The 24,280-nt window shown below is 45.1% G+C and overlaps 2 protein-coding genes and 1 long non-coding RNA gene across 3 annotated transcripts; 1 reads left to right on the forward strand and 2 right to left on the reverse strand.

The window, feature by feature from the left end:
• Window positions 1-3,530: 3,530 nt before the first annotated feature.
• Window positions 3,531-5,179, reverse strand: LOC147961606 (uncharacterized). The gene is made up of 5 exons (XM_087533577.1): window positions 5,088-5,179; window positions 4,878-5,001; window positions 4,469-4,568; window positions 3,795-3,936; window positions 3,531-3,711 (listed from the first exon to the last, which is right to left on the reverse strand). Exons 1-5 carry the CDS (start codon window positions 5,177-5,179, stop codon window positions 3,591-3,593), a joined length of 579 nt encoding a protein of 192 aa, XP_087389703.1. The 3' UTR covers window positions 3,531-3,590.
• A 6,900-nt stretch (window positions 5,180-12,079) lies between these two features.
• LOC147961607 (uncharacterized) lies at window positions 12,080-13,288 on the reverse strand. The gene has a single exon (XM_087533875.1). The coding sequence runs from the start codon at window positions 13,286-13,288 to the stop codon at window positions 12,080-12,082; it is 1,209 nt and encodes a 402-aa protein (XP_087390001.1).
• Window positions 13,289-19,282: 5,994 nt separating this feature from the next.
• LOC147961608 (uncharacterized) lies at window positions 19,283-23,076 on the forward strand. Its single transcript, XR_015611935.1, has 3 exons — window positions 19,283-19,920; window positions 20,639-20,997; window positions 22,803-23,076. It is a non-coding gene; the product is annotated as an uncharacterized LOC147961608 (long non-coding RNA).
• The last annotated feature ends 1,204 nt before the right edge of the window (window positions 23,077-24,280 follow it).

Raw genomic sequence — 24,280 nt, forward strand, 5'->3', positions numbered from 1 at the left:
GTTTCTCGTATATGGAGGTGACAAAGAGCTCATCGTAAATGGTTACGTTGATGCAAGCTTTGACACTGATCCGGACGATTCTAAATCACAAACCGGATACGTGTTTACATTAAACGGTGGAGCTGTCAGTTGGTGCAGTTCTAAACAAAGCGTTGTGGCGGGATCTACATGTGAAGCAGAGTACATAGCTGCTTCAGAAGCAGCAAACGAAGGAGTCTGGATGAAGGAGTTCATATCGATCTAGGTGTCATACCTAGTGCATCGGGTCCAATGAAAATCTTTTGTGACAATACTGGTGCAATTGCCTTAGCAAAGGAATCCAGATTTCACAAGAGAACCAAGCACATCAAGAGATGCTTCAATTCCATCCGGGATCTAGTCCAGGTGGGAGACATAGAGATTTGCAAGATACATACGGATCTGAATGTAGCAGACCCGTTGACTAAGCCTCTTCCACGAGCAAAACATGATCAGCACCAAAGCTCCATGGGTGTTAGAATCATTACTGTGTAATCTAGATTATTGACTCTAGTGCAAGTGGGAGACTGAAGGAAATTTGCCCTAGAGGCAATAATAAAGTTATTGTTTATTTCCTTATATCATGATAAATGTTTATTATTCATTCTAGAATTTTATTAACCGGAAACATAATACTTGTGTGAATACATAGACAAACTAAACGTCACTAGTATGCCTCTACTTGACTAGCTCGTTAATTGAAGATGGTTATGTTTCCTAACCATAGACATGTGTTGTCATTTGATTAACGGGATCACATCATTAGGAGAATGATGTGATTGACATGACCCATTCCATTAGCTTAGCACCCGATCGTTTAGTATGTTGCTATTGCTTTCTTCATGACTTATACATGTTCCTATGACTATGAGATTATACAACTCCCGTTTGCCGGAGGAACACTTTGTGTGCTACCAAACGTCACAACGTAACTGGGTGATTATAAAGGAGCTCTACAGGTGTCTCCAAACGTACATGTTGGGTTGGCGTATTTCGAGATTAGGATTTGTCACTCCGATTGTCGGAGAGGTATCTCTGGGCCCTCTCGGTAATGCACATCACATAAGCCTTGCAAGCATTGCAACTAATGAGTTAGTTGCGAGATGGTGTATTACAGAACGAGTAAAGAGACTTGCCGATAACGAGATTGAACTAGGTATTAAGATACCGACGATCGAATCTCGGGCAAGTAACATACCGATGACAAAGGGAACAATGTATGTTGTTATGCGCCCCCCTTTCCTTCCTCTCCTCTCTCCCTTCCTTCCCCCTCTCCTAGTTGGACAAGGAAAAGGAGGGAGTCCTACTCCCGGTAGGAGTAGGACTCCTCCCTGGCGCGCCTCCTCCTGGCCGGCCGCCCCTCCCCCTTGCTCCTTTATATACGGGGGCAAGGGGGCACCTCTAGACACACAAGTTGATCTTCGTGCTCATTCTCTTAGCCGTGTGCGGTGCCCCCCTCCACCATACTCCTCGATAATATTTTAGCGGTGCTTAGGCGAAGCCCTGCGACGGTAGAACATCAAGATCGTCACCACGCTGTCGTGCTGCCGGAACTCTTCCCCAACACTTTGCTGGTTCGGAGTCCGGGGATCGTCATCGAGCTGAACGTGTGCTAGAACTCGGAGGTGCCGTAGTTTCGGTGCTTGATCGGTCGGGCCGTGAAGACGTACGACTACATCAACCGCGTTGTTATAACGCTTCCGCTTTTGGTCTACGAGGGTACGTGGACAACACTCTCCCCTCTCGTTGCTATGCATCACCATGATCTTGTGTGTGCGTAGGAATTTTTTTTAAAATTACTACGTTCCCCAACATTTTTTCCTTCGCGTCACGTGTTATGTTCCTTTCTTATGACACCTCTTGCTTTCTCCTATTATTCTCATCCTGTATTTATTTTAAATAGGTTTTAATTGCATAAAAATATATTTTATGACAAAGAAGTAACATATCGAAAAGGATAAAAAAAAGAATGAAACATATAATTCCATTCCTGCTCTTCGTACCATCTCACTCTCCCTTTATTTTTCTTGTCATTCTTAAAAAAAATCTATTGTTTTTCGTGTAACAAAAGTAAAACTAAAAATCAAAAAAAATATAAAATAAAGATAATTTAAGTGGGTGTGTGGGTCCCACGAACATGTAACTGTGGGCGGCCGACCAATGTGCAACGGGTTGTTGCATATAATGGGTGAGAATCAATGACGAGACTTGCACTTGCGTGCCTAGTGGCATACATGCAACTGCCCCCTCGCCTCTCCCCCGGAGATACTTGCAGCGGCAGTTACGATGAAGACATGCAGTTGCAATCGAGGGCAACACTTGCACCTGCATGTCTAGTGGTAGACATGCAACTCCCTTAGACAAAAAGCACCGCTAAGTTGCAGTCATATTGATGACATACAGTGTGAGTCGGGGATGACACTTGCAGTTGCATGTCTAGTGGCAGAAATGCAACTTCCCTCCTCACCCTCAGATAGAAAATGTCACTAAGTGGTAGTCACGGTGAACACATGGAGTTGTAGTCTTTTTTTTTGCAGGGACATGGAGTTGTAGTCAAAGGGCAAAATTTCTAGCTGTGTGCCTACTGGCAGACGTGTAACATCCCACTCTACCAACAAAAACACTGTTGAGTTGTAGTCGCACTGATCTCACGCAGTTGCAGTCGGGGGGTGGGTGCGAGCGGGGCGACAATTGCAGTTGCGTGCCTAGTGACAGACATGCAGCTATCACTCCCTCCAACAAAACACCACTAGAGTGCAATTGGGGACGGCACTTGTAGTTGCGTTCCTAATGATAGACATACAAGAAAAATGTTAAAAAAACAATAAAAATAGACAAACAAAAATAACAATATGAAAAATACAAATGCAAAATAAAATAAATGTCACAAAGAACACATAAAAATGTTTAAAAAATACTTACAATAAAATAAAAATAAACTAGAAAATGTTTTAAAAAGAAAAGAAAATGAAGCCGAAAAAACCAAGCCATAAAACATCAGGGGTGGACATGCAACTAGCTTACATCCCTCCCATTCAAGTTGCTTCAGTTGTAGGCAGGACGACACGCGTAGTTTCAACTATACTAGTGAACATGCAATGCCCCTCCAGGAGGCCCTTCTCTTGAGACCATCTTTGCATCTTCTTTAATGGGCCGAAATCGCTTGGTGCCACCACATACATACAGGGCTAATTCTCCAGCAGGTACATAGTTTCTCACCGCCAATTTTTCATTCGTTAGTCTATTAAGTGGAAGATGAAACTTTTAACAAATATAATGAATTCTTAAAAACAAATATAATGAGAAAAAGAAACTCTATGCACAATGACAAGAAAATAACGTGGCAACGCATGTTGTTTCTTCTAGTTTTTAATCAATTTTGCAACAAATTAACCACCAAACACAATGCTTATGATAATTTTTCCTGTTAGAACACGAGGTAGCTCTAGTTGGAGCATAGTAGGCAGTGGCATTAAGGGTTACCATTTTCAAATTATTCCTAGCGGCCTAGCTCATGTGGATTGAAACCTGAAATCTAAGGGGTGGCAATTAATGGCTGAGCGTTGTACGTGCTAATCATTCAAACTAACTTCTTCTGATGGGTGCTCGAAGCTGCAGTCTTGAATGGCCCGGAGTAGCTCAGGCTCGAGCAAAAAGTCCCTGAAGCCTAAGTTGTGGATTCCGTCATAGCCCCTACGTGCATAGACCGTTCGTCAGAAAGGGAACAAAAAGGGGCGGACAGAAGAAAAAACCAAGGAAGTTGAATGAATAATTACTCGTTGGGGCTTGCATGCCCAGTGGCGAGCTTGGCGGCGGCATTAACGACCTTATCAGTCCTTTGGGTGCTCGAAGGCGCAGTCCTGGATGGCCTTGAGCACAATGTCCCTGAAGCCGGAGCCGTGGATTCCAATGTAGCCCCTGCATGCATAGGCCATCCATCAGAAAGGGAGCAAACAAAGGGACGGGAAGAAGAAAAACAGGAAGTTGTAGTGGAGCTAAGGCTCCATGGCACCTCTTATCCGACTTACACATCACAATCCGCATAGGCACATTTTTTTTGTTATCCAACATAAAACAACATATGAACTTCAAACTTTGCAGAGAAACAAACATTCTTACTACAATGTGGAAAATTTATTTTGATTTTTTTCGTGAATCATAAATACTTAAGATAGCCTTTTTACTAAAAATATATCTCATTTTGTATATTTATGCCGGACCAAAAAAATCTAAAAGTATTTCACACATTGAAGTTTGAAAGTTTGGTTGACCTGCAAAGTTTAAAGTCTATATATTATTTCATTTAAGAGAAACATAGAAGAGAAATTTTCATGTAGTAAGTTAGTTGACTAGCACAGATCTCAAAGTAATGTTGGATGGTAAGTAAGAATAAGGAGTGTCATAAAGCCCGAGCCAAAATAAAAAACAAGAGAGCTGAATTAATAATTACTTCTTGGGGCTGCATGCCCGGCGGCTGGCTTGGCGGCGGCCTTGTTGTCCTTCTCGTAGTCGACCAGCCCTGTGCGCGTAGGCCGTCCGTCAAAAAGGAACTGAAATAAATTAATGAAATGATGAACGTGATCAGCATCTCTGCTAGCATACATTTGATAGCTTCCAAACACGTTTTTAATCAATTGTGCAATATATTAACCACCACACACGTAGCCTATGATTTCTTTTTGCTATTAAAACAGAGGGTAGCTCTAGCTAGTTGGAGCATGGTAGACGGTGAAATTAAGGGTTGGCTTTTACAAATTATTCCTAGCTGTCTAGCTCATATGGGCTGAAACCTGAAAGCTTAAGAGGTGGCGATTAATGGATCCAAGGGCGAATAGCTAACCCTAATCGAACTAACTTGCCTTCGGGGGGCCGTTGCTCCAAGCGTTAGGCCTGGTCTCAAGGCCGCAGTCCTGGATGGCCCGGAGCAGCTCGGGCTTGAGCAAGAAATATGTGAAGCCGGATCTGTGGCTGCCGACGTTGCCCCTGCGCGCACAGGCCGTCCATCAGAATGGGAGCAAGCAAAGTGAAGGGAAGATGAAGAAAAAGAAGGAAGTTGAATGAATAATTACTTCCTGGCGGCTGCTTGCCCGGCGGCGTCGACAGCCTTGTCGTCGTCGAGCAGCTCCTGCTTGTACACGTCGTTCTCCTTGGCCTGTCCCATCCTGGCAACCAAGGAAAAGGCGGGTGTCAATTCGAGTGAGAAACTCTAGAAATCGCACGCAGGAAGTCAGACTCAGATGTCGTCTCGTGGAGATAGAAAAGATGCGGGGGCGGGCTGCAAAGAAAGAAGCGGCAGGACCGCGTGATCCGCCCAGATCGAGGCTCACCTGAATGAATTGTGTCGCTCCATAGGGTACGCCCAGATCCAGGCTCGACGAGGAGGAAATCGTTGAATTGGGGATGGAGAGGAGTGGATCGTGGGGGAGCAGAGAGAGGGATGGGAGCGGCGCTAGAAGGAATCGGGGCAGAAACGGCGCTAGAAGGAATCGGAGCAGAAAATTTAGGGTTTCGGAGGTTTTCTATGACGAGGTGGGTTAATCCGGTTTGGGCTAAGAAGGAAAAAAATCGTAGCGACAAGTAGCAATGCGAATCTTGGCGCAGCAAATTCCTCATTTCCTTTTTTTTACACATTATAGACGCAAGCGCTCATACATACGCGCATACACCCATCTCTATGAACGCACACACGCACACCGTACCCCTATGAGTCCTTGCCTGTTAGCAAATCTCGATTCCAAGCTTGGTGTGCTCGTTTGTGACGAAAACGTCATCGTGCCAACCATGGTAGCAGCACCGGTGTTAAATGATTGTCATAGTAGTTTGCTTGAAGTTTGGAAGGTTATAATTGAGCTTTGTATTAGAGAGTCGAATATAGTAGAGCTCATGAGCTGGTTGGATACGGATGTGCGAATTCCTCATATGTTTGGGCGGATGCACCCCCTTATTTTCTTATGAAAATTTTGGGCAATGATGTAACCATTATTTGGTGAAGCATGCCCCTTCCTTTAAAAAATAAGGCACTGAGGAAAGACGGCGGTGACACGGAAAGACGGACAGAGCCAACCGGCCAACTCCATTCCTGTTAGTTTTGCCTAAGTAGATTGATTTTTATCGACTGCTCTGGCGCCGAGACAAGGAGAACTCATTCCGGTGGCGTGGAGAGGACTTGCCCGATGTACAGAATCTGGCCTCGACCGGCTAGGGTGAGCAGCATGATTGTGTTTGCATCGAGGAGTTTGGCTGCGACCTACGGGCAAATGACCTCGACAAACGTTGTGATTAGGGGAAATTTGCGCCGGCCGCCAACAGTGTGGCTCCATCATTCGGTGGTGGTGGAACAACAGTGGCATTTTGGATCTAAACTGTAAAGAGAATGGCAACGGTGGCTGGTTTCACGGTAGGGAATTTGGTGGGTGGGGGATCGGTTGTGTCGAGATTCACACTCCTCGGTATCACTCAAAAAAGATTTGACAAGAATATGACTTTATTCTTGGACAATTCACATATCATTTACAATTAACTTAGAGAAATCAAATGATCTATTGAGATGAGAATAGCTGGTTTGTGCATCCGCTACTCTGTTTTCTTCTCGGTTTGTAAAATCCAAATTCAGGAGGTCAATTAAGCACGTCTATCGACCAAAACTATACGAACAGGTCGTACATGATTTCCTTCCGGCTGAGAAGGTCGTACGCGGGTTACCTACGATAAATAGGCTTGGATATTTGGTGCGACCTAAAAACTCAGCCAAGGCTAAAAATTATCTGTGGTGTGCGTGTGGGGATGTGCGTCACTAGTGAGGCACTGAGGCCGCAGAAGAATGGCATTGGGAGGTAACCGCCCTAGGAAGAGGACTTCACAGGACGCTGACATGGACGATGATGATGATTTAGATGCTATCACTTCTAGTCTGTTGAAACCGACAGATGGGGACAATGCAGAAAAAGGGCGACAATAGTAGTTCGATTCTCCCGCGAGGAATAAGTTCTATTTATCCCTAGTTCCTGCCTCATGTCTGGGGAAGCATTACTAGGGAAAAACTTATACACATGATTTTACCAGCAGCGAGTTTAAAAATAAGGCGCTGCTGCATTGTAGTAGTAGCGCGCTCTGGCAGTACTCGCTGCTGAAATAGACGTAGCAGCAGCGCGCCTCCTCTAAGCCGCGCTACTGTTATAATTCCCACGACCCCGCCGTGACGCTAGTTCTAGCAGCAGCGCTTTTATTCAGACCGCGCTACTGCTAGCTAGTTTAACAGTAGCGCATTTGCCTTTAGAGCGCTACTGCTAAAACTAGCTATCTCCAACCCGCCCCCCATGCTCTCCTCTATTCGATCCACACTCACACTCAAACTCACTCCCCCTCAACCCCCCCCCCCCCCCCCGTGCGCGCCGGTCCTCCCCCGCCGGCCGCCGTCGCCCCCGCCAGCCGCCGTCGCCTACCCCTCTTCCCTCTGTGCCGCCGTCAACTCATCCTCCTCGCTGGACTCGGTACCGCCCTCCTCCTCCGTCCTCCCTCGACTTGCCGCCGGTCGGCCCCTCCTCGCTCCGCCTTCCTCCTCCGTCCTACTCTCTTCTCCCTCCTCGAGTCGCCCCTCCTTCTTACTCCTCCCTGCTACATTTTGATTTAGTAGGCTAGTTCATATGCAACATTTTGATTTAGTTGATATGATTTAGTTGATTTAGTAGGCTAGTTGATTTAGTTGATTTAGAACATTTTGATTTAGTTGATTTAGTAGGCTAGTTGATTTAATGGATTTAGAACATTTCGATTTAGTTGATTTAGTAGGCTAGTTGATTTAGTAGATTTAGTCGGCTAGTTGATTTAGTTGATTTAGAACATTTTGATTTAGTTGATTTACTATGCTAGTGAATTTAGTAGGCTACTTGATTTAGTTGATTTAGTATGCACCATTTGATTGTTATTTTTTCTGTATATGGATAGGTAGATGCTTTTGTTTTTTTGTAATAAGTTATATTTTGGCAAAATGTAGGTGCCAATTTAGTTAAATTTGCCACTTGATTTTTTAATCAATTATCTTAGGCAATAGGGGCCAAAATAGATGAAATGTCTTGGTAGGTGGTACCCTTATTTGGTACCCTTATAATTGTCTATAAAATTGCTTCTCGTGGAAGAACCAAAAATATCACATGCTACTGTTTTTCTTTCCTGTGAAGTGGATCGTTAATCCTTTGCTCATATTGCTTTAGGAAAATTGCGCCGCCACCACCACCACTATGTTGACTGTGTAAGTCAAGGTGCGCCAGCAGCCTTGCAATTGGCAAGCTGTTCGACATCTACTTCCAGCCGAGTTTTCGTCATGCGGCGTAAGAAATTAGATGAAATGTAACAACTATTTTATTTTTAGTGTTGGCATTTGCATTGTGTCATTTTGCTTTTTTTACACAGATCGTCCCATGCAATGTGAGGTTGAAATTCAACAAGCTGACAAGAGACACTGTGACATTTGAGGCTCTTGGGGGGCCGTACACTATGGAGGTCGAGAAAGGACGCAATATGTCGCAGATTGGAGGAGATGGATGGGCCTGTTTCCTCACCCACATGCGTCTTACTGGTGGTGAGTTGATTAACTTCTCCTTCAGAGCAGAAAGAACCAAGCTGGTTGTCATTTATCTCAACCTGGTGGAAGATGATGAAGATGACGAAGATGACGAAGATGATTCAGATAATGAGGACCCACTCGATGAAGATGATGAGAACTCACTTCATGAAGCCATTGTAGCAAGAATGAGGCTGAGAGAGGAGGAGGTGTGCAACCTATGGGACATAATTCCGCCACGTGATGACTTTGTCGGGGTGCCATTCGTGACCCGCCTGACAAGTACCATGGTCGATCGGCATGAAATGGTATGTTATACTGGCTGTAGTAATTTGATGATATATATGCTTTATTGTTATACTTACAAATGCAAATTATCCGATGATATGCTTAGTGAATCCGATGATATGCTTAGTGTAGAGTCCAGTGATATGCTTTGTGAAATCTAGTCAATGATATGCTTTAGTGTAGAGTCTGATCACATGCTTATTAGTGTAGAATCCAAGGAACTATTAATAGTGTAGATAATCCATATATACTTACTAGTAGAATCCATGATTAATTAGTACAAATGCATAGTACTGTGTCTTTTGATAGTGTAGAAATCTAGACTTAATAGAAATATATTTGCAAGAGTATGTGTGAAGCTATTTATTAATTGATATATTTTTCTTATTCAGAAATTGCCAAAGAACCTATCTGTGAGTTGTGGTATCGAGCCTGATGAAGAAGGCTCAGCTGGACTACGCCTTACCGCAAGGGGCTCCATCACCACCTGTACTTACCGCATGGACACAGACGGTCGTACACACTTAAACTCGGTTGGGTGGAAGAGATTCCTCATTGGCAAGAATCTTCGTGTTGGACAGGTCATCCTAATTACTATCAGGAACACCCACCGCCCAGGCTTGAGGATGATGATCGTCATCGATATCATCTTGAACTATATATGTGTGTGTGGCTATATCATCTAGAATTACATATGATGATTTTCGTCGATATCATGTAGAACTACATATGATGATCGTCGTCGATATCATCTAGAACTACATATGATGATCGTCATCGATATCACCTAGTACTGCTTGAGGATGCATGTTGAGTATATATGAAATTGTTATCTAGTACTCCCTCCGTTCCAAATTACTCGTCGTGGTTTTAGTTCAAATTTTAACTAAAACCACGACGAGTAATTTGGAACCGAGGGAATAGTACCTAGTACCTATAATGCTTTATGGCTTTATGAAATTGATATCTAGTAGTACCTAGTATCTCGAAATTGTAGTTTATTGAAGCTGAAACAGGGTGGTAATGATGAAAGATATAGCAGTAGCGTGGGGCTAGAAAATCGCTAAAGCTAACTAATAGTAGCGCGTTCCGGAAAAGCGTTGTTGAAATAGTCAATAGTAGTAGCGCGGGTACAGACAGCGCTACTACTAAGAGTTAGCTGTAGCGCCATATTGGTAGCGCGGCCGCCCGCGCTGCTGATAGCCTCAAAACCTGAGCTACTACTAGGGTTTTCCCTAGTAGTGAAGGGGTGATGTCTCCCACCTTAACACCTCTTTCACCTTCAGCATATGTGTCAATGAGAGATTGAAGAGGCCGAATAAAGAACATTCCACAGAAGAATGATACTCTGGCATTATTGCCGGGCCCAATGAATTTGTTACTTTGGAACTGTCGCGGGTTGAGCGACCACACAACAGTTCATGAACTGCGCGATCTCATGCCGAAGTCTGTGATACATCACTGATATATCTATAAACTTTGTATATTTCACGCCTATTAACTTCTAAGTGTGCAATGTTTCTAATTTTTTTAGGGACCAACGTATTAATTCAATGCTCACTTCTAGTTCCTATTTTTTGTTATTTTTGGAATTTCGGAAAAAAAAATCACCAAACAAAAATTCCTCAATAAAATCTGAGAAAATGATAGCGTGTTTTTGTAGCACTAGAGGACTAGAGTGCCAAGGCCCATCATCTGGAGGGGCATGGTGGGCCCGCAAGGCCTAGGCACCTAGTGAAGGTGCCCGTCTTACAAATGCGCCTATGACATGTGGGGCTTTCCTCCCTCCTCTGTGGCTTCGGTGGCCAATTGCTTTATATACCCTTGAAACCCTACCCTGGATAATTGTGAATTTTTTCGCCGCCACTTTGTGATTCTGAGGGCGATCTTCATACTCAACCCTTTTCGTTACTCTCCAAAGGGAGAACTCGTTTGCATCATCACCAACATCGATCCTCATGCTTCTAGATAAGTTATAAGTAGCACTACAACATATCCGAACACTATTGATCGTGCATCACTGACCGGCCACTGGCCATACGTTAGTGATGAGCACTACCACTGACCTGCCATAAGCACTTTGGTGCTCGGCCGGACGCTTATCACAGACTGAAAAACAATTGCCTGTTTGTGATACGGTGATTCTAAATGAAAAGGCTGCTCCATTTGACATGTCTGAGTTTTCCTTCTAAATCCGACCCTTAGTCTTTCCCACCCGTCAGTGATGTTGTTTAGTTCGGTTGTTATATGCAACCTCCATGGCTCATGTACATTACAACCCTCCCCGCCCATGGCCGAGCACCAGCCACTTTAGCTTTCAGTTTGTCCTGCCCGGCATCATCGAACGTGTGTTGCCAGCCAATGCGGGGCACTACTCTGACACGGCAGCACCCATGTCGTCCCTAGCGGCATTCTGTTTCATGAGTCGCATGTACGGTCACGTGACTATAGACCCCCTCCTCCCCCCCCCCTCAATCGTTCTTATGGTGGTGCCGGTGTTGATATGCCACAGTAGTAAGATTCATTCCTTGTAGGTGCCGATGTATATTCTTCCATGCATGCTTTCATGAACTTAGAGGTGAAAATATTACAATTCTTCTGAATGTTACAATTGGTATGTGCGGCGATACATATTATGTTATGCGTAGTTAGAGGTGACAATGTTACAATTTTTATGAATGATACAATTGGTATGTGTGATGATACATATACTATTATATATGCATTTTTAGAGGTGACAATCTATATTATTTTATGCATTCTTGTAGGTACTGATGTACTCTGCTATGCATGCTTGCACAACTCACCATCTGTCATAAGAAAACATATAAAATCCATGATATGTCATTATGCATTCCATGCGATTACATGAACATGTATGTGATACCGGAGGCAGCATATCACTTGGAAAGTGTTTGATTTGCCTAGATACCGATCAAACATTTATATTTTTTTATCCTTTTGTATTTCATTGCGCACAATATTAGCATAACGCACAATGGAAGCTAGACCAAAGTAGTAAACAAATCAGCAAGAGGTAAACCTTGCATTCCTCCTTCATTGCTGGGAACTAAGGATGCCAGTTACCGGCCCATTCACATTTTTAATGGTCAAACAGATATAAGCATATAGCAGCATCATGTACATTAATTGTAACTAGCAGACCACATTTATATAGGCAGATTAAAAAGAGGCAAACCTAAGCTAGCAGTGTTATTCTTTCAGCAGATCACGTCCTTCCTTCATCAGAGGGAATTTTGGAGGCCAAACCATCATAAAGGGGCTGACACTAAACACGTAATCATCCTCTTCTGTCACGTCGTAAACCTTCTTCAAAACCTTGCTTTTGATATAAAAAAGGTAGAGGGCATTGTCCGCCTCGATCTCAGAATTGGACCCAGGTGCATGTACATCTGCATCCTTGAAACCATGACTTGGTATCATATGATTAGCACATATCTCACGTAAACAAATGGTATTCACAAGGAACCAGTTGGCAGCGCCATTATTGCCATCCACCCCGTGCAGCCAGATGCGTATTTGTAGGTCCTTGAGAGTGATGAGATGAACCCCAGAATCATCATCTGCGAGCGACAGCTTGCCACACCACGATAACACCTCTTCTGGGAGGTTAACTAACGACAGAGAGGCAGACACAAGATCTAGCACGATTAAAATATTGATCCCACTCACATAGGCCAGAGTATAGATCTTGCCGTCACCAATCAAACTAGCAACATGATCGAGTCGTAGCGAAATACGGGTGAATTCGGTTGCAACCGAAGAGTAGATGGCCCATATATCATCTTGTAAGACATACACATCCACAATTGTCTGCTGCCCTTCCACGCCCATTGCCAGATAGAAGAAGGACAGGCCGTCGTCGCCGCCTTTGAGGATGACCTCTCTGTCGTAGTATGTGAAGCGGTCATCATGGATGCTGCTGGTTTGCGGAACTGGCGGGAGGATGGTCGTGTATCTCCCAGGGTAGAGCGGGCATCGGACTGTTCTTACTGGTGGGCCGTCGTGCAGGTAGGAGGTGAGTAGGAGGAGGCCGTTCCAGCAATCCACACAGAAGCCGAAGCTGTCGCTGCCCAAGGTGCCCAAATCGAAGTTTGCAGGGTGGACAACGGCAGCGAGCTCAGGGGGCTGAGGCATCGGCACGAACCGCGGTGGCTTGGTGCCTCCAGTTTTGACGTAGAAGCCGAGGAAACTGGGTGGGTGGAGGTCGCGGAAGCGGCGGAGGAAGACGGGGTCGGAGGCAAGGCGGAGCCAGCTCTTGCAGACTAGAGCGGTGTGGACGAGGCTGGTGGGGAAGGCGACGCGGAGGAGGATCTCGCCGAGGAGATCGTCGTCGTCGAGAACGGCCGAGGTGGCCGCTGTGGCCGGTGGCGGCGATCGCGGCGCCCCGAGTGCTTCCATGGTTTGGTGATCTGATGAGATGAGATTTGGGCGAAGAAGAAAAAGGTAGGAGCTGATTTTTGTTTTTCGATGGGTTTTTCTGATATAAAACACCTGAACGCGTTTCGTTTTTATTACAAAGAGTTGCAAATCCCTGCAAAAAAATAATTTATGCACAAAGCTCTAAAATATTGTTTTTTCTCTACCGGTCTAGTATCTTGTTTTCTGCATCGTTACAAAGTTTTTTTAACACAGTACAGATACAAGCGCTCATACATACGCGCATACACTCACCTTATGAACGCACACACGCATACCCTACCTCTATGAGCACCTTCGACAAACTGAGTTGGCATATCATCTTGAGATGTACGAAGACACCGTAGCCGCCTCTCGTCGTCGACGGGAACGTTTTCTCCTACTGAAAGCGCATCGCCGGAAATCCTAAAATAAATCCAGGACTAATGCGAGCACCAGGACTTGACCCCTGGTGGGTTGGGATACCACTGTGTCTCTAACCATCCAACCACAATAAATTGTTGTGGCATTGTCAAAGAGGTCATAGACGATTCCGAACCCTGCATAACATGGCAACCCCAATAGATTCCCACCTCTTGACATCATATTGGCGCTAGAGGAGGGTGGAGTGGCGATGATTTGGCGGTGGAAAAAGAGGCAGAGATGGTCTTCACGCCTATCTACAGGAGAAAGGGGAATAAGAGGCGAAGGGCTCTCTCGATGATTTTTACTTCTTTTATTCGGTCGGAGTTTTATTTACTTGACACTGACAAAAGTCCTCCCATCACTCTTCATATATTCTCAAAGCATATGAGATATGATGACCCTAACTTTCTCTTCACAAAGACATGTAAGATGACTCAAATCAAGAAAGACATGTAAGATCATTTGAGTCAAAAAAGTACACAGAAGATATTTGCAAACAAAAAAGTAGGACCTTTTTTCTATATAAAGTACTTTTGGCACTTCATTTAAAACCACCTTTTGAAGCATGCAAACTTCAGCTTGCATGGTCTATCACAAGAGCTAAGGGCATCTCCAACCGGTCCCTTATAATTTAGCCCCTCAAATGGCCACAGATACCTTAACCCCTAAATAAATCTTCAGCAACTATTTTAAGTTTTTGTATATGATGTAGGGTGAAATCCTAGATGGCCAATCTTTTCACACTTGAAGGGCGGAAAGGAACACTAGTAGAAAACGGGCCTATTGTCCCGGTTTGTAAGGGCCTTTTGCCCCGGTTCTTGAACCGGGACTAAAGGGTTGTTACTAATGCCCTGACCCTTTAGTCCCGGTTCTAACCAGAACCGGGACAGATGGGCCTCCACGTGGCCTGCGCGCTGAGCCCAGGCAGGAGGGCCTTTGGTCCCGGTTGGTGGTACCAACCGGAACCAATAAGCATCCACGCGTCAGCATTTCTGTGGCTGGAGTTTTTGTTTTTTTAAGGGGGGTGGGGGTTTTGGGGGTTTTGGGGGGTTAATTTAGGTATTTCATATATTGTGTTAGCTAGCTAATTAATAGAGAGAAGTGTCCTCTCTTATGTCCGTACTTGGTCGACGCTACGTACTATACATACGTATAGAGAGGACTAGGCACGCTAGCTAGCTAGTAAGCAAACGAAGGAAACAGAAGATCGTCATGAACATATATGCATACGGAGAGAAGTGATATCGACCACCTCTCCTTCTCCGAGAGATTGGTCGAACAACAAGTTCTCGTATATCTATCCGACACTACAGACTACATATATACAATAATTATCTCTTACAAATATAATCTCCTAAATTACGGACGCATGGTCCACATAGTATTCTCCGTCTTCAGCGATCACGTGGTCAAGAAAGAATGCCGCCAATTTCTCTTGAATTGCTCGCATGCGATCTGGTGCTAGGAGTTCATTCCGCATCCGAAACATCTAATTTGAAGAAGGGGGTCAATACATATATATATGTGAATGAATGAAACTCAACACAAATGATGGTAATAAAATAAAATTGAGAATATTGTTATTTAGGCACTTCATATTGTTCGTCAGAGTAGCCCCGCTCACAGGTCGTGTGGCGGATGGACTCGCAGACGTAGTATCCACAGAAATCATTCCCTTGTTCCTGCAACAAACACTTTACAAGAAATAGAGGTCAATCAAACTGATAAGCAAGAATACCAAATGGTATTGATGAAACTGGCGCTTGAATCACTAGGAGATGCGCGGAACATGCTACTATAGTACTTACTTTCGGGTGTCTAAATTCCAGCTCCTTCGACAGTCCCGGAGCTTTTCTGGTGAATTTTCTCCAAACCCTGCCGGACGAAGAAAACAATTACTTGATATCAGAAATGAACAAAGTTGCTGATATGGTGGATAATGATCGATTTAACTTACTTCTCGAGCATTTGAGTCATGCCCGCATACTCCTGGGGATCTTTTCGTCTAGAGTCCAAGACAGTTACTACTCCCTGCTCAAGCCTAATCTCTAGGAGAATATAGTGGTACCTGCGCACGCATGCATAACTCATCAATTACATTACTATAACCTGGACTAATATATAAGGGAAACCGAATATGCACAAGACAGTAACACTCACTTGAAGTTGTAAGGAAAGAGTATTATATCTTTGTGTTCATTTATTTTGAATGATCGTAGCAAATTGGCCTCGGTTTCTGCAGCATGAAATTTAACCTCAGTTGCATCTATGAGATATGTGTTAATGAACCCAATATCACCGACTTGTCTTTTCTTAAATTCGGCGATCTTCAATCTGCATAATTAATATAGTGAGGATAATTATAAATAAATGCAATGAAAGAGCTGAGCTATATAGAGAGACTTAATGACAGAAGTAGTAGTACTTACAGACAGTAGCAGGTGACCGTTGCTTTATCGAGGGCCAATTGATTGAAAAACTGATAGAACTCCTCAAATGGAATAGGCAACAGATCAATTCCAATGAGGTCATGCTCCTTTTTAACTCTCACATACAAAGTACTCCTCCCCCCAGACTCTCTGCAGATTTTCAAGTACCAATCATGCAATCTTCGCATCATCGTTGTTAGAGATTTTTCATCTTTGACGAGAGGCTTCCCGTACTCGTATCTGTGTATCTGCACGTCCATGAAATCATAATGTACATCGTCGGACAGGTAATCTTCAAGATTGCTATAACCGGGCACCATCCTCGGATCGACGATGTCGCTAGGCACCTTGAGTGGGGGGCACGATTGATTCCCTTGTTCGCCGAGCTGGGCAATTTGTTTCCCAGCTGCTCGTCGTTCTTTCATCCTTTGATCACTGATTGTACTTCCCGACCGCTCCGCTTCGGCCCATGTCTTTCCAATAATGCGCTCATAGTTGCCTTTTCGGCGGAGACTTGGGTGGTTTTGCCAGGGCAGCTACAGTGCGCTTCACTTTCACCAGATCTACCTTCTCCTCCGGAGGTGGATGTCTCTTTGCTTTCAACCCTTGAAACCAGTCATCCACTTCGGTTCGTGCGATCTTCGCGTTCTCCTCCAGGGTCCTCTCGTATGGTAACTTCTCTGGAGTCTTCAGAGAAGGACCGAATCTGTACGTCCTCCCGCCTCTGGTTGTACTGCTAGACACCGGCCGAACAGACGGAGCGGCTGTCTTCTTTACTTGCTTACGAGGCGGAGGAGAAGGACTACGACGCGCTTGCTGACGAGGTGGCGGGTCTCTTCCGCCCTTGCTGACGAGGCGGAGAAGGAGGAGGCTGGCTGCTCGGGCGCGCCAACGCAGGCGGAGAAGGAGGCGGAGTGCCGCCACGCGCCGGAGAAGGAGCCGGCCGAGGGCCCTGATCGTCACTCGCCGGAGGAGGAGGCGGTGGAGGAGGCAGAGTGCCCTGACTCGCCGGAGGAGGAGGAGGAGGCAGAGGCGTCCAGTTCGGAAGGTTGATGAGCTCCTTCCGCCATAGGCATGGAGTCTTCAGAGAAGAACCCAGCCGAGTATCCCCTTCTCCGGTAGGGTGGTCAAGCGGGAGGTCCTCAAATCCCTCTGTTATTTCATCCACCATCACCTTAGCATATCCTTATGGAATCGGCCGGCAGTGAAAAGTTGCGCCAGGTTTATTAGGAAAAACAGAGCCAACAGCCGCCTTGACCTTCATATTAATCCATTGCGTCATAAGGTGGCAATTTTGAGCCTCCGTGATAGCATCCACGGGATAGCTGGCAGGAGCCGTCAAGACAAGCTCCGGCTGAAGCAGCTCGGTGGAAGCCACGCTGCTTCTCCGCTGAGATGGCGGGGTAGCTTCAGGGGAAGCTTCGGCAAGTCGTTTGCTGCGATTTTCTTCTCGTTCCTCTATCGCTTGTACCCTTGCGTGCAGCGCCTGCAGTTCGGTCTGCTGCACTTTCTTCCTCCTCTCGTGGCTTTTGTAACCGCCTGCGTCCGGAAACCCAGCCTTCCACGGAATGGAGCCTGGCATACCTCGTGTCCGTCCAAGGTGCTCAGGATTTCCGAGGGCCTTTGTGAGCTCGTCGTTCTCTCTGTCTGGAAGGAACGTCCCTTTCTGCGCTGCATCGATATAGTACCGAAACTTCTTCAAGGGTATGTCAAGTTGCTCGTCCGTCCAAATGCACTTCCCTGTTACAGGTCCAAGGATCCACCAGCCCCGAAGAACCAAGTCCGGCAATGGTCTGTCTAGTTCATTGTCTCTAGTTCGATCCCTTTATCAAGCAGATCAGTCTCAGCCTTTGCCCACTTAGGCCGGGGTTTGAGGTAGCCACCTGACCCCGTGCGATGGTGAAGCATCTTCTTCGCAGCATTTTTCTTGTTTGTCTCCGACATCTTCTTACTCTTATCCGATGTCTTGTGGGCCACAAATGCGGGCCATTGATCTCTGATCTTCTCATATTTGCCCTTGAATTCTGGTGTCTCTTTTTTGTCGACAAACCTTTACAGCTCATTCTTCCACCTCCTGAATAGCTCTGCCATCTTCTTAAGAGCAGCAGACTTAATTAATTGCTCTATAACCGGCTTCTCCGGATCCTCCTCTGGCGGTAGGGTGAAATTTGCCTTCAGCTCCTTCCAAAGATCATCTTTCTGCATATCATTGACATAAGACACCTCAGGGTCTTCTTCAACTGGCTTAAACCATTGGTGGATGCTGATCGTGATCTTGTCCCTAACAAGAACCCCGCACTGAGCAGTAAATGCATCCTTTGTCCGGATGGGTTCAATCGGTAGGCCGTCGCGCGCGATTTCTGTGATCTCAAACCTTTCATCCTCGCGCAACTTTTTCTTCGGGCCTAGTCTCTTTACCGAAGTTATGCTCGAACCGGAGGGCTAGAAAAAAGAAGAAAGACGAGAGTTAATTAATATGTGTACGTACCAAAACAATGAATGCATCAATTAGCTAGTCTCAGCACAGGCTTAACTAATATATTTACCTGGCCGGACTCTGTTCGGTCACTGGAACCGTCACCCTGTTCTTCCGGACCTGCTTCTTCACCTTGCTGTTCTTCCGGACCTGCTTCTTCACCCTGCTATTCTTCCAGACCATCATTGTCGTTAAGAAAACACGACATGACATCACCTCCGTCTAAGATTATGTCCCGCAACCTCTCTTCTGCTTCCTCGTCTCGTCCGTGCTCCATATTCACTACAAGAAATCTGTTAATCCATGACGGACTTCGGGTGACGTTCCTGAAAACTGTCACGGGAACCGTCATGGATGAACAAGACGCGAATAACCTCCAAAACGGCAGCCCCTTGATGACGGGCATTGAAGGACCGTCACAGAAACCGTCATGAATCGACCATCTATGCCTTTTTTTTTCTTTCTTTAGTTGCCATATGAACCGTCATGGATGGCTTCTGCCGATGTGTCTGTTGTACCCGCTTATTTGGTCCACTTGTCAATCAGCCATATATAAAAGTTGGAAAGAAAAGGGCGCGCCTGAAATTTGAGAGAGCGCGGAGATGCAAAATTTTAAGTGGCCAACGCGGCAGGGTGGCAAAATTTCGAGCCAGCCCATTTATACTCCACAGTCCACACACACCTAACCCTAATTCCCCATTCTATCCTCCCGTTCCCTCAGCCGCCGCCACTCCACCAATCTTCCTCCGCCCGCTCCATGCCGGCGCCGCCGCAGAACAGCCTCACCTCTCCCGATCCATCGATCCCCTCTCTTCTCCCCTCTATGTGCGTCGCCCCCTCCCCATCTTTCCCACGGCCACGGCCACAAGCCCGTAACCCCACCCCAGTCCAGATCACGCGCTCGAGTTGCGGCGGTAGTGGTCGCGACAGGTCCATTTCCTCCCGGCGCAGATCAATCCGCCTTCCTCGGTCGCACTCGAGCAGCGCATGTCCCGCCGAAACCCATGATGCATTGTCCATCCAACCAGATCGACACCGACGAGAAGGCCAAGGTGGCGGTAGCGGCGCCGAGCTCGTCGTTCTCTAGCACCGGATTTGGAAGTCTCTAATGTCCCGTGCGACTGCCACGGATCCATCTTCGGTCGGCGGCGAGCTATGGTGAGATACAGGTGGCGCCGCCGCCACGGAGCTAGCCACTCCCTTCTGCCATCCGCGCTGCAGCGACAGGCGCTGCCTCTGCGGCTTTGCCAGGGGCCTCTGCCCGTCGCGTACGTGCTGCTCCTCCTCGTCATCTCCGTGGATGGGTTCGTCCCCTTTAAGCTCTGATCTTACCTACTGCAGGGCTAGTCGATTGGTCCGCGGTTCATTTGTATTCTGTCAAAGTTCATTGGTGATGTCCATGGCTACCTGTTTAGTTATTTCTGGGTACATGTGCAATAGATAGGTTCTGTTTCTTGGTACTCTAGAACTGGAAGATATGTTGTGTTAAAAAATGCAAGTCTGTATGTCACGGTCATGTTCTCAATCTGCAAACAAATAAATCCTTGTCATGCTGTTTGTCCATGTGTCCCATATATCCACTCTTCTTCATCGCATACAAGGAGGGGTTCTCAATATGAATTTCATGTCTGGCTCGGATTCAGATTGTTTTGAGTACATTAATTGGCCTGATATTGGATTTGAGTGCATTAAAATAGACCTGATACTGAATTCAGATTGTTTGAGTACACATTATTTAGCCTGGTAATTAGATTCAGATCTCATGTATTGATGTATGTGTTGAGTAATGCTACTGAAGTACTGATCCAAGGGACAACTGAACGAGCAACCTGCTTTTATGCATGCGAATTTTGACCTATGCCATGGTTAGTAATGTTCCTCATGTGTTGGGGTGTAGTCTATTGTCTGTTTGTCTTAGTTTTGTATGTCAGTTATTTAAGTGCTTAAATGGCAGGTGTGGCAAACTAGGCTTCATCTGGCATTTTCATGGAATTAATGTGCTTGTACTGTTTCAAAATTCAGGAATGGATTTCTTGGAAGTTGGTCTTGTAGCATTTTCTCTTCAAGAAAATGGAGCCAGTGGTTATGATCTATTTTGGCACACAACTTAATTTGTTATCTGAAGCTGTAGCCAGTGTTGATGTACTTCTCAAGGTATGTTACTGCTTAGTCTTTATGATGCAGCTAGATTTTTCGTGATTCTGGCATTTTCATGGAATTAATGTGTTGCCGATCCTTCGCTCGTTGGACATACCTTGAGATGCATGATGTGCTCGCCAATGAGGCGCTCCAGCAGGGGCTCAAGGAGTACTCCAGCTAGCCCACACTCTTGCAGCTCTTCATCGACGGCGAGTTAACTGGTGACTGCGACATCACTATCGGTATGTATATATGTGCTTTCTGCCTTCTCCCGTTATTATGGTTCAGGACGTTGAGCCCCTCTGTTACTGGCAGTACACATACATGGTATCTGTTCTGCGAGAAGCTTGTTTTGTAATCTGTCATATATGTTCAGTTGTGGATGATAATGGTCAACTTGGCATGTGGAAACTCCATGTCTGCGTAGACGTTTCAGGCATATAATTTGCTCATGTTGAAGGCATGGTACATTCTTGTACCTGACAGTGTCCATGGCAATGTGAAATGTTTTATAGTTCATTTCTTCACATTCAACGTGCACATGGAACTCTACCTGTGGAATATGTGCTCTGTACTTTCCTTTTCCCACAACTATGGTTCAAAATTTGAGTCTTTCTGCTATGGTTGTACATACCGGCGATATTTTTTATGAATTGTTTTGTAAGAAACTTGTTCTGTGCAACAGACATAGAAATACATTTGTTGATTTGACGTACTTGTAGCAACAAAAATGAGTGGGCGGCCTATGGTTCCTTGAGTATTTTGTGTGATGTAGTGTGTGCGTCTGCTTCAGGGATCATTGATCCTATGCTCTAGCACTTAGCCAAAACTATAGTATCACAAAATATGCATGCCAGTTTTATGACTAGCTTTAGATGGCTTTGTTCTCTCAGCACCAACAACATTACATAATGTCAGCCTCTGGTGCGAGCTAATAACCATGTTGCTCAGACTCTGAAGTTCTGAGGAAGCATCTTTGATGTAAACCTTGAAACTGTATTTTATAACCACAAGCCTCCAGGATGGTATGAATTACCATCCCATAACGTGATGACAACCATTGCAAATTATTTTCCAGATTTACTTATGAGTAACAAAAATCACTTGCCTGCTGTTGGTTCATGAAACCAACTGTGCTCCAGCATTTCCGCACCATGGTTATTGAACTACTACAATAGTATCCCAGTGCTAGAATGCATGGATATTTCTGGAACCAGCGTATCAGTATCAGGTGCATTTTAAAATTAGTGTATCCGTATCAGGTCCATTTTAAAATTAGTACTCCCTCCGTCCCAAAGTTCTCGTATTAGATTTGTCTAGATACGTATGTATCTAATACTAAAATGTGACTTGATACATCCATATTTAGACAAATCTAACACAAGAATTTTGGGACGGAGGGAGTACATGATAAGAAATAGGAAAGCAATGTGCCAGTTCCACCAAGCTGTTCTAATTTGTTTGAGTGAAATATAGAATAACAAATAAATCTCATTCTGTTCTCAAACTCATTGTAGGTGTATCTCCCTAGCTTTTTAAACAATTTACTAGTTAAAGGGTAAAAGAAGGACCAAGACTCACACCGGTAATTGTCCATCTTCCACGAGGAAAATATTTCGCATGTTCATTGTCTGTTAAATGTTTTCTTCTATTAATATTAACAAAATAGAAATTATCACATTAATAAAAGAGATTAATCCCAAGATTCACTATGTAGTCCAACAAAATTATATGTTGTTCCAATCACAAAAGTATTTAATGTCATAGGATAATTTTAGCTCCGAGACCATGGTTGTGGTGTTCGTACAGAAACCAGCCCACTTGCTTCTACATTTAACTTTTAAGGTGTAATTTTTCATTAGTGAGCATGGTAATTGGAAAATGCTATCCATATACAAACCAATTGAAGAATATATATTCTTTAAAAATAATTGAAGAATAGTACATACATGAAATATGAGCTCGCTCGCCCCATGCCACCGGGGTATGCGCCGTGCCAAGATGCATTGCATTTTTTGATGTCGTCTTACAGTTTGTTGACGTGCAGGCAATGTTGAGCATGGGTTGAGTTGAGATATTGGCGTATAAGGTTTTCCCTCCAATGAAGTTGGCGGCAATGGCTGGATCCGTGTCCAGAAATGCATGGAGATGACCCCTGGTTGTCAGTTGTCGTTTGGCCAGCCTTGAGCGGGGCTGTGGTGCTGCAGAATTAACACAGGGTGTTTGTAGTTTTAAGTTTCTTTTTTTGCTAGTCCTTGATAGATGTATTGTTCGGCTATAACTGTAATCTTAAGTTTTTTGTGCAAATTTTTTCTGTTGTATATGGAGTTGATTGCCTATGGACTACAACCCTCCGGTTTATATAGACACCGGATAGGTTTAGGGTTACATATAGTCGGTTACAATGGTAGGATATCTTGAATATCCGCATCGCCAAGCTTGCCTTCCACGTCAAGGAAAGTCCCATCCAGACATGGAACGAAGTCTTCAATCTTGAGTCCGGCTGAAGGTATAGTTCGGCTACCCGAACACCCCCTAATCCAGGACTCCCTCAGTCGTCGTCGGTCTCCACGTAGTAGTAGGCATCGGCGGTGGCATCTGGCTCCTGAGCTCTCACATCTGGTTGCATCAACTGGAAAGAAGAAGAAATGGGGGAAAAGGGGTAGCAAAGCAACCGTGAGTACTCATCCAAAATACTCGCAAGCAAGGATCTACACTACATATGCAACATTATCAAAGGAAGGCTATATATGTGGACTGGGCTGCAGAAATGCCAGAATAGAGGGGAGAACCTTGTCCTATCGAAGACTAGCATCTTCTGGAAACCACCATCTTGCAGCAAAAGGAGAGAGTAGAGTAGCATAAAGTAAAGTAGTAGAAGTGTTATCAACCTCGGCCAGAGACCCTTTCTCGACTCCCTGCGAGAAAGCAATCCCAGAGCCATACTCACTAGTGCAGAACCGGGCAATAGCACCGGTTCGTAAGGCCCTTTAGTGCCGGTTCCATAACCGGCACTAAAGTGTGGTCACTAAAGCCCCCCCCCCTTTAGTACCGGTTCAGCACGAACTGGTGCTAAAGGGCAACCACGTGGCATGAGCCAGCTCCGGGGGCCGGGAGCCCTTTAGTACCGGTTGGTAACACCAACCGGTACTAAAATGTTTGGGGTTTTTTTGGTTTTATGATTTCTTTTTCATTTAATTTTGTGTTTTCCATTTTAATTCTTTTTCGTTTGCTGGTATTTGAGGCGATCATCTATCATCTGGTTGCGTTGGATCCATCCCTCAATAAAAATTCTTTGTCTCCTAATTTATCATTGCTCTCAGCGATGAGGTACGCATGGCGCACTCGCCCATGAGCGTCTCCAGATTAACGGCTCTCGCTCTGATTCAGGAGGAGGAATCCGAGCATAGCATGCCATGGGCTCGCCCACTAGTGTACGTGTAGCCTTATCTCTTGCCCTCAGTTATTCCAGTCTTTGTTCTTTTTTTTTTGAAATGACCCACAGGTGCTACGCCTTTTCATTTA

Source organism: Triticum urartu, chromosome 7A, assembly GCF_056163025.1.
Source record: "Triticum urartu cultivar PI428250 chromosome 7A, HENAU_Tu73, whole genome shotgun sequence".
In the NCBI taxonomy this organism is placed as follows: Eukaryota; Viridiplantae; Streptophyta; class Magnoliopsida; order Poales; family Poaceae; genus Triticum; species Triticum urartu.